The 11,593-nt window shown below is 25.1% G+C and overlaps 1 protein-coding gene across 3 annotated transcripts in view; it reads right to left on the bottom strand.

Annotated features, from left to right (window-relative positions):
• The window catches only part of LOC126895848 (zwei Ig domain protein zig-8-like), a 170,892-nt gene that overhangs the window by 101,247 nt on the left and 58,052 nt on the right, over positions 1 to 11,593 (bottom strand). Inside the window, exon 1 of one of the 3 annotated variants that reach the window (XM_050668126.1) lies at positions 11,200 to 11,311. The exons of the other annotated variants lie outside the window; for them this stretch is intronic. Within the exon in view, the coding sequence (XP_050524083.1) occupies positions 11,200 to 11,257 (58 nt within the window). The 5' untranslated portion in view covers positions 11,258 to 11,311. Of the gene's footprint in view, positions 1 to 11,199; positions 11,312 to 11,593 lie in introns of those variants that run through there. 3 annotated transcript variants of the gene reach the window in all.

Raw genomic sequence — 11,593 nt, forward strand, 5'->3', positions numbered from 1 at the left:
CTTAGGTTATTCATAAAAAAATACTTTTTTTTTATAATTTTGGTATACATCGAAGTATAAAATTTGAAAATTTCATTAAAATAAGTGTTTTCAAAAAAATATTTTTATCAAGTTACTTTTAACTTGTATTCTGCCAAAAAAAATACGACTTACTATTCTAAATATTGTTATACTAACAATATTTTAGAGTATTCTATTAAATATTAAATAATATACCAAGCAGTGAGCTTTCCAATTTTAAGACGCACTGAAAACTTCTGAAACGAAACAATAGTACCATAAGAACAATAGCTAATTAATCAAGTCAACTTAAAAAAAGAAGTGATTTTAAAGTTAAAACTTGAGAATTAGATTTTATTCTGTTGAGAAAAATGATGTTTTGTTTTCGGTGGCAAATTGGTCGTTATAAAGTTTTTCAAGACGCCTCAAGTCGACTTCAAGATATAAAAATANAGAAGTGATTTTAAAGTTAAAACTTGAGAATTAGATTTTATTTTGTTGAGAGAAATGATGTTTTGTTTTCGGTGGCAAATTGGTCGTTATAAAGTTTTTCAAGACGCCTCAAGTCGACTTCAAGATATAAAAATATGATGCGATTCACTGCCACAAAGGCCGGAGGAAAGCGTAACCAGTAATCGGTTTAATATTCCAAGCAGGAATGGCAATTTTATTTTAATATATAACGTCACATCTGGTACCGCCGGAGAGCATGTTTTTGCCCCTATAAAACTGTTGTTCAGGGGTAATTTTGAAGGTGAAATATTTTTAATAAGGAAATGGCTGCATTGTCACGGCCCGTCGAATCTAACCATTTAGTCATGGAAAACGGCATTACTTAAAATAAAGCTTGTTCGTTTTATAATACTTTTGCACAAAACTTCTTCAATATACAGCCGGACTTTTTCTTTTATAGTAGACATAATGTATTTACTTAACATTTATATCCGATTGGAAATATGGCAAATAATGCCACGAAGTTTTTAAGAAATTTTCTACCTCAACAATAGTATACGATTTTTTAGTTTGATTAGAAATTGATATAATTTTGAGCAAAAAATCGTTCTAGAATAATCGAATATTGTTTTTAGTATATTTTTAGTCAAGAAAATGATATTCATTTTTTCCCATACAGTTATTTTTGTTAATAGAATTTGTAATTAAAAAAAAATTGCTTAAGATGGTTTTAAAAAGTAAAATAGTTTTACTTTATTCTTTAATCAAAATAAATTATCTTTTTAACGTTGTTTTTATACTAAATCAAGTGTAATAATCTATTATCAACAGTATTATTGTCACTAATAATTGACAGGATAATTGGCAAAAAGTACAATAAAATGTATATTGTAAAATAATTGAAAGTAATTAATCACCGTTTAAAGATAGATATATACAATAAAATACTGAGTATTTGAATAGATTACTCAATAATGTATTTAAAAAAATATATTTGTTAACTATTGCTTATGTAATATGTTAGTACATATAGTCATTATATTGTCTTAGTAAATAAAATTTAATTCTTAGTTTTAGGTTAATATCGAAGCAATATTTTGTATGCACCGTAAGATATTAATTTATCTACCAATGGAAAATTATTCAAATCAAAGTAGACATTTTTTTTAATCTAATTTAATGTTAGGTATAACTGTTTTCTAAAAACAAGGTTATAAATTAAACACCGAAAACCCTGTATAGATTTATAAATTTATTTTAATTATTAATTAAATGAGAAAATGTATAATATTAAGTCTTACGGTTAGTGTCTAATATTCGAAATTAATGCGATCCTACATATAACTTTTCGAGGTCTTAAATGATGAAAATAAATAATATTCTTAATAATAAATGAAGCAAACGCCTTTGTTATTAAAAAATAGTTTTAAATCGATGAATAAAAATCTGAGTTAGTTTATCTAACAAAAGAAAGTATAAATCCCAAAAATACATAATTTTGAATTTTTATTCTACTAGTTTGGCTATAGGCCAGTCTTTAAAAAGTTTTTCGGTATTGATTTGGCTACCCAACAAATTAGTTTTATTATTATAAAACCAAATAACTTTTATGATCGTGTGTTCTAATTTTTCTTCCGTCGGTTTAATGCATTAAATTATATTCAATTTTTTTTATAATTCTATTTGTTAAATTATAAATGATGTTAAAAGATCAGCTGTATTTCGAAATGCAATTAAATTCTTAATATTATAACTTTTATACAGTTATTTTACTGTCATTTATCAATATGAGAAGTCCAAGTAAAATAAATAATTATAACATCTCAAAATATAAATTCCATAATTGAATTTTATAATTATAAATAAATAAAAAAATTATAATTTTATCAATTTAGATAGTATTAAGATGTTTCTAAACTTTAAAAAAAAGAAATTGCGTTTAAAATGTATATATTTTTAGTGATTTAGTCATAACATTTGTAATCTATTAACATATGTGCCATATATGTTAAAATAAAAATTGTAATAAAATGTACTTCTTTTTAAATAAAAATTTAGTTGTTTAATAAAATTACATGATGGGACAAAAATATCTATAAAAATATACATCTCTAACAAAAATTAAAGATCGTTAATATTCATATAATCTTAACAAAACTTATTAATATTAGACAATTATGGGCTTTCAAGGAAAGAGGTGAACAAGTGGGGCTCGTTTTGAATTTTACTAGCCTGTCTTTATATATTGTAACTAAAAATTAACTTTTTATTTTTGCATTTTACTTTTTTTACGAAAGCAGCATTTTCATAAGATGGGACAGGGTACATGCTCGGACCTCTGCGTATAAATAGATACATTTTTTTCAATATAATTAAATTAAAGCACAACTTAGTAAATAAAATATGAAATTTTAAACTATTTAGAACAGAAATAGTTTTTATAGAAAATTAAAAGTATTTAGAATAATTACAATTTAGATAGGAACATACTGTAATTAAGAACTGTGTTATAATCACAGTGTCATAATAAGTCCAAAGCCTTGCATTACGCATCTTACATTTATCACTAAAAACGTAGACGATAATATCAAAAGATGGAGGTAATTAAAAACAATATAAAAAGGCTTAGTTCTGCTTGCACACACACACGAACGAGTTCTGGATTCAATTTAGAATTCAGTTCGAGCTCTACTAGACTCCTCTTATCTCCACAAAAAACAATTAACCGCGACCTAGTGTTGTCATCGATATTGGTGCAACATTTATTTTACAATTCTGCGTTTAAAATCTTATTTATTTATCCTTCTGAAAATTTGGAAGATTATTATTAAAAAAATACACGGGTCATTTTTGTATGTCGCTGAATATTTTGCAATTAAAAGAAAAGTAAGTTAATTTATATTAACCCAATTATTTATAATTAAAAATCCGACTAAAGAACGATAAAGCAATAGATCAAATATTTATAATAATTTTTAAACTTAAATTAGTTATCACTGACTAGTTTGAAACTTATACATAATCACATTACATAGTATTCGTGAGACGATCACAATCTTTTTGTTGGCTCTGTATTTTGCACGGACTTACCAGTCAGCCTCTTTAGATCACTTCTATAGAGAAGAACTTAAATTATTCCTTTTTATATCTACTTGTCTTTATTTTTCTAAACTCTCGGACAGTACAAACCCGATAAAACCTCGATTCTCACCAATTGGCGAAAACCCCTAAACACCCTAGCGTGATCAAGTTATCCCCACATATCTTGATTATTACAACAGCGATAATAGTTTTGAAGGTTTTTTTACTCATCATTTTTGTTAAAGGAGCCTAATCAATATAAAAATACGTCATAATACAGTAACTCATAATGAATATAAAATTATTATGGGACTTTGTATGTGGACGATTGAGTTACTATGTGTTTATTAAATAAAATTATATAAAATAATTTTCTCTCTGGGCATGAGTACGAGGGTTTTATTAGAAGTTGTAAAATATAGAAAACCAAAGTGATTTGTGAAAATTTATTAATATAATAATCATTTTAAATAGAAATTAGTGTAATTAATTATCATACTTTAAATATCAAAAACGCCACTCGTACCAGTAGTTGTCTATTTGTGTTAACTGTGAGTCGTGTGAATAAATACCTCGAGTAGTATAGAAACTACAAGTGGGTTCTCTGTTTTCTCAAGAGGTCTTTATTTGTATCGACCACACTGGTAATATACTCAAAGATTGGAGTAGGCTGGTTAACTTCGTATAAATTATACCGATTTTTATTATTTAAAAAATATTTTATTCTAGTGATCACTTAATTTTTCTGATTTCCTATTTAATTTATGTACTCATTATAAATCTTATCAATCTTCTGTGAAATGTAAGCTTACCTTCGTGATATGAAAACAAGATTGAAATATTAAATATACTTCTATATTTTGTGATTTTTATAATCACAAATATGTTTATTATAAATATTTTTAAATATGCTAGGCGACTTCTTAATTTGTTGAAAGATCATAAAGTCAAGAAGTAGTGAACAGAAGTATAATAATAATAAACACTAAATTAAACCAGTCTATGTATGCAAGAAGTGTCATGACCATTAACAATTATCTGTTTTTTATTCGATTGTGTTGATTATTTTGCTTTAAATAGCTGTTTTGTCGCTACTATAGAATTCTTTATAATTATTACATTAGGTTTTCATCAATGCATTTATTTTACATTTTTCTCAGAATAGTTTAAAAAATAACACGAATAAAATATATTTAATTTAATTTCTAACAGATAATGATTTGTAAACTACTGAATAATGTGTAGTGTATATATTATAGCAGTAACCATAACTTTTTAAAGGAGGATGGGATAAAGAGATAGTTAATGAAAACATTTTTAAAATAAATGTCTAATCCCAGTGAATATATTAATCCGACCCTGGTTTTAGAAATATTTCTAATACTAACTAAATAATATAAATACCTTACGTTCACGCTAATACTTTACAAAACTTAAGAGGTAAATATTTAAATAGGTTAATGTTATATTCGTTGAAATAAGGGTTCAGGAGTTTGATTGTGTCTTAATTGTTTGTTGTATTAATTAGGTCATAGTTATAACCTCAAAGACGTTTGATCCGTTAATGACTTATGAGAGTTGTAAAAAATAGTGTACCACATTAGAAAATGAATTGTACTATCCTAGTTTTTTTATATCTCCTGGGGGTCTTTTTTGAATCGTCCGTTCGACGAATATATACGTAATTTAACAAGGCCCACATAACCGTTGTGTCAATTATTTTTGCCTTGATTAGATATACAATAGAAAAATTATTAGGATAAAAAAAAAATCTATGTAGGATTATTGGTTTATTATTGACTACTTAATTTATAATAATAATTTTGGGAATTTTAAATGTTTGAATAATTTTTATGTTTATCTCTTGTCCCTTACAAAGTGTACCAAATTAATTTTTTTTATTCGCAACATACATATTTAACTACATAAAAAAACATAACTTGCATCTCACCACCAGTCTACATTTATAGATGCTAATAACTTTCGAAATACTGGTTCAAAAATTTTTATCGATCTGTTATTTTCTGAATTACCTCATTCTTTATTTTATAAGCTAGAGTTAATTATGTATCTTGACATAAAAAAAAAAGTTGATACAATTTAAGTATAAAGTATGAATTAAAAAGTAAATAATAATAAACAAATTGAAAATAAATAAAAATATAAAATATGAAAAATAATTTTCTTAAAATAATTAATAGATCTACTAAGTAAGCTAGTTAATTATATATGTTGTATTAGACCAACGAAATTTGACATACTTATAAAGTATAAGAGATAGACTAAAAAGTACTTAATAATTGATTAATAGAGAAATGTATTAAAAAAAAATTGACTTAGTGTAATTATTATTTTAAGAAAATTGTGTGTGCTAAATACTTAAATTTATTAAATCTAGGTTAGGCACTATTGACTTTATTCACAGACATATCTATAGTTTGTTGATTTAGTAATTCATTGGCAAATTGTGAAATTTGTTGAGTTATTAAACAAATTAGATAAACGTTGATCCAAATTGCTATAGATAATAATCTCTTTGTTAAGTAATCTAATGTACTCTTATTCATACATATTCAACGAGGGTGTATACATATTTATGCATTGGAATATATTTAGGGGTAGAACAAAGTAGGGTAAAGATACTAAAAATTTATATGTGCACATGTATATGACATTTCTGTTCAAAACATAAATACTTATATAAATATATAAAACTGTCATCATAAAATGTTGTCAAAAATAAAATTTTTTTCAACTGGAAAATAAGTAATTAGTGTAAAATTTCATATTAACTTAGTATAAAATTATATCAAGTGTGCCTCAAATATTATAGAATTTATATAGTATTCAAAATATTAATCTGATAAAAGTTTGATTTTTCACTTTATAGATTCTACTTTAACTCTGTACTATACACATTTTTATAACCCAGAAGTTATAGTTATATATATATACAAATAGAAATTATACATATGTGGTATATTTATAAAAAACAAGTGGACATTATGATCAAACCCTACCTGTTAACAGTTAATAGCCTAAGCCAAAAACAGAAATATTTTTATATTAAACAAATTCCGTATAAATAATTATACTCTCAATAGAATACCACGTCATACAACTTCAATTAAATATATTTGTACTAGATTTATATTCTTAGTACTTCATTTTATGCGTGTAAATAATTTATATTGCTTTTAGTATTTTTTTTACATTTTAACTCGCAAGCGAAAAAACTCATAAACAATAGTAAAAACCAAAATGAGTGTTAATTTAAATATTTCATCGCAATATTTAAACATATAATTTTTACGTTTACACCTTTTAATTTGCACTTTATAACACTAAGTAGTTAGTCATAAATGTTCTTAAATAAATAAGACTACACATTAATAGTGAGAACCAATTTATATATTATGAATGTCAATTATACTTTCAAATAATTTATTTTTTTATCAGAAAAACTATAATTAAATTCTATAATCTTGAGCATTTAAACCTTAACAGTAATCGTTCTTCTTTTAGCGTTATATATTAACAATGTATAGATATAGAAAAGATATATTTGTAAATTTAATGATTTAAATTTATTGACTTTATAAAAATGTTTGAATATAAAAGTATTAAGTTTAATATTAATTTAAATTTATTTAAGTGCCGCTAATATTCAGGAACATAGATTACGATTACAGAGGTGGGGGATGAATATATAACTTCCACTTATTCCATTACTATTAAAATAATTCAATTATATAATAATCATTTTTTGAATAATCCATACCAACGTCTCTTCGAATACTGCTTTCATTCTAAATACCTTAATTAAATGCAGAAATTTATGTTTTCTCCATTTAAGTTATAAACAAAACTATAACAATTTTTACCAATTGAAATCAAATTGATAAACATTATATATATTTGATGGTAATAATTTTATTTTATTACTTAATATTTAATGTTGTAACGTATAAGTTATTGCTTAATTTTTATTTAAAACCAAGTTCTTTTAACACTTAATTTGATATAACCAAAGTTTTTTTATTCTTAGTTATAAATATAAATACATCAAACAGTCTCTTAAAATGATTTTTATTGGTATACTTTTCATTAAAAATTATTCTTAGGTTGGTGCCATTCTCCACTCTCCTCTACTTTAAGAACACAACTTATCAACAACTTAAAATCATACCTATGATTTTTTTTTACTTTCATGAATTAGTTATAGATTTACATATATTAGATATGTGACACGACATTATTATCATATCGAATATCGATAAAAACGAAAACATGGGTATTTTAAATATAAGTACTCATTAATTTATCTCCCTCAACTTTAAGCACCTTAACGCATCAAAAACAAAAGCCCAAGTTTATTCAATTGAATAAATTTGATGATGTAAAAAAGAATGGGGTTGCCGTTTAAAAATCAAAAATTGATATGAATTTAAGGTATAAGGATTTGGTTGCAGAAAATTTAATTTTTGTGTAAAGTAGCTTAACAAAGAACGACTATTGTTATTAGTATGTATTTTTATTTATTAAATAAACTCTGAAAGTACACTCAAAATAGTTTTATAAGATAATAACAAAATTACTAACAACGAAAAGAAAAAATTACATAAAATGGTAATTGTGTTATATTTATTCCTTAAATTGTTAATGAAACAATAGTTTCTTACAGGTAAGAAAATAGTTGTATGTAATCTGCGATCCGATTTTTCTTCAGGTAAAAAAATGTGTATAATTTGTGCTCGAGTTTTTCTATGGCTAAAAATAGGTGTAAAAAATCTATGTATCAATAATTTTTTTCTGCTAGTTTTATAAATAACACAGAATGTTATTACTTTTTCTATAGAAAAACTGTAACGCACATTTTCATCATACAGAAAAATCGGCGAGCAGTTGACAAATAAAAAAGTAAATTGAGCGCAGTTTACGATCACGTTATAGTTATTATTTGAGATACAATACATCTAAATAATTAAAATCATATTTTTTAATATTTAAGATTAATAGTATAAAGAATATTAAAATAAATCATCAAATTCTGAATATTTTAGTTATAATATTTTTACATTCTATTTATTGCAAAAACACTTTATATTCTTTTGACATAAATAATGTTAAACTATTAAAAACAGACCATAATTGATGCAATGGTTGATTTTTTTCAGGCGGATACAACATTGTATTTTTCATATCTATACTATTTCCGACATTTTTGTACCATTTCCATTCATAATCACTACTCATATCTTCATACATTAGAGTAGTTTTTTTAATATCTTGGAACCATTCATGAACTAGTCGGGACATGATATTAAAATATTTTAAGCAAAAGTAATATGATGTATTATTTTCTTTACATAAATTATATAATAAGTTCAAAGCATTCATAGGTTTATATTTAATATCCATGAAATTTGCAACCATATCCAACATGTTAATTAAAATATTTCTTATCATAGAAGGTGCTCTTTCATCTTCGTCTTTAAAAACAATCAACAATCCATAATAGGAAATTAAAAATAAATACTTTATAGATCTAGCCATAACCAAAATTGTATAATTATCGTACTTTAATTCATTAAATTTAAATTCAAGTATTTTTTTGTTATTATCATGAAGGTATGCGTAATCTTCTTCGATATATGACCAGTAATTATCTTTATAATTATTTTCTTGTGACGTACAACTTAACACATACACTATAACTGTAAAAACAACGCACCAGAAAATTCTCATTTTAAATTTTATTCTTGTACTTATTTGAACAATTTAAAAATTCTAAAATTACTATAATAAAAAAATTAATTTAAATGTAACCTGTTTTATAGTTTTTAGAACACTTTCAATGATTTACAAAAAGATTCAATTATAAACCACATAATTGAAAAATAAAAATAATTTTGTTTTTTATTTGGACAAATCTTTTATGCAAAGAATAATAAATAATTCGCATAAAATTATGAATTATTACATTTATATTTAAACATATTAAAAAAAAAAAACTATTTAAAAATATTTAAGTTTCTCATATTTAAGGAAATAATTTGAATTTTAATTTTTCATACAAAATATGTTCATCAATAATTTTTAAGTGTATCTATGATGACTTGTGGATAATTTACATCGCTATCTATAGAAATCACAATACAACGTTGCCTTCCTCGTTAGTTGGACCCAAAAGACCGTTGCCAGGGCTATCTCACATGAAGGTGGGGGGCAGGACTTTGCGAAGGTCGGGACTTAATAACTCACAATAACGCATATTATCACATATCAAAACTCAGGGCGCCGGTCTAAACCTGCGTCTCAAGTCCTCCTGTTCCGGATGGCGGGGTTTCCTCTGTCGCAGGTATTCAACTGAATCTTTGCGTTACATAACTGACTCGGCGAACGTCTGGACGAGACCCCACGTCCCTCGGATCACTAACATCAGGTTCACCTAGGAACCCATTCGAAACGTTAACATTAGGAGGGTATTCAGTAATAGTGACCTTCTAACCAACTGTTTATAATATTTCATAATATGTTCATTTAACATTTTGAGTGAATGGGCTTCTGAATATCTATGTCTGTGCTCTGAATGTATCCGTATCGATAATTGATAGTTCTTTAATATGATAATTATTGTTCCAATAAATTACAAAAAGCATATCAAATATCGAAAAACTAATGATTTTTAGATTCGATACGAAGCTGAGGAGGTATTCATTTTACTATAATGTGTTTTTTTTTTTTTATATGGGTCTTTTATCACTTTTTCTCAGCTCTTCTCGAACCGATTTCTTTCAACGATACGTCAAAAGATCACAAATAATATGTAATCAAAACATTACCCTCAAAAATTGAAAAAATTACCCTCGTTCCCAGTAAATGGAAGAAATCTCCAAAAAAATTACAAATTTTAAATCGCTAATTTTCGAAATTTATTCAAGTTTTAGCTTCGATGCGAAGCTGAGAAGGTATTGGTTTTACTATGATGTATTTTTTTTTTGTGTCTGTTACAACTTTTTCTCAGCTCTCACCGAACCAATTTCTTTCAATGATACGTCAAAAGATCACAAATTGTATCTAGTCGAAGACATTACCCTCAAAAATTGAACAAAATGCCCTCGTTTCCCGTAAATGGGGGAAATATCCAAAAAAATTACAAATTTAAAAATCGCTAATTTTCGAAATTTTTTCACTTTTTTTTCTTAAAACTTCCATAACTTTTTGAAAAATCAACAAATCAACATAATTTTTTTTTATACTAAAACCTTAGATATTTACCTTTCATTTGATATCATTTTTTTGAAAATCTATCACTTAACCTGCTCATTGGGGGGGATTTAAAATAGCAACTTTTTTACAAAAATTAACTTTTTCAACTTAATTTTTGAAAATGTTCCGGAAATACTGCGTCCTTTAAACATATATCAAATTAAAGCTTATTTTATGTACTACAAAATGAAAAAAAAAAATTTGTCCCGACACTTTTTTTTCTACATTTAAACGGCTGCCGTAGTTAAAAAAACACTATTTTTGTGTTAAAATTTTCGATTTTCGATTTTAAATTTTCAACTTAAAAATGCTATAACTTTTTGAAAAATGTATATATCAGCACAAATTTTTTTTTTCTAAATACATTATAAGTACATATTTCATTTGACATACTTTTCATTAAAATTGGACAATTTCCCCATATATTGGGGGCGTTCAAAACTTGAAACATTGTATAAAAAATTGATCTTTTTCAACTGAACTTTTGAAAACGTTCCGGAAATACTGCGTCCTTTAAACATATATCAAATCAAAGATTATGTTATATACTATCAAATGAAAAAAAAAAATTTGTCCCGACATCTTATCTTCTATGTGCAAATGGCTGTCGAAAATTTAAAAAAAAATGTAATGTTTGCGATAAAAATTACATTTTATCGGGATGTTTTTTGTACTTAAAACTGCCATAACTTTTTCAAAAATGAACAAATAAAAATAATATTTTTTTGTATTGAAACCTTAGATATTTCCCTTTCATTTGATATAATTTTTTTTGAAAATCTAACAC

This window comes from Daktulosphaira vitifoliae, unplaced genomic scaffold (genome assembly GCF_025091365.1).
Source record: "Daktulosphaira vitifoliae isolate Bord-2020 unplaced genomic scaffold, ASM2509136v1 Scaffold_1, whole genome shotgun sequence".
Lineage (NCBI taxonomy): Eukaryota > Metazoa > Arthropoda > Insecta > Hemiptera > Phylloxeridae > Daktulosphaira > Daktulosphaira vitifoliae.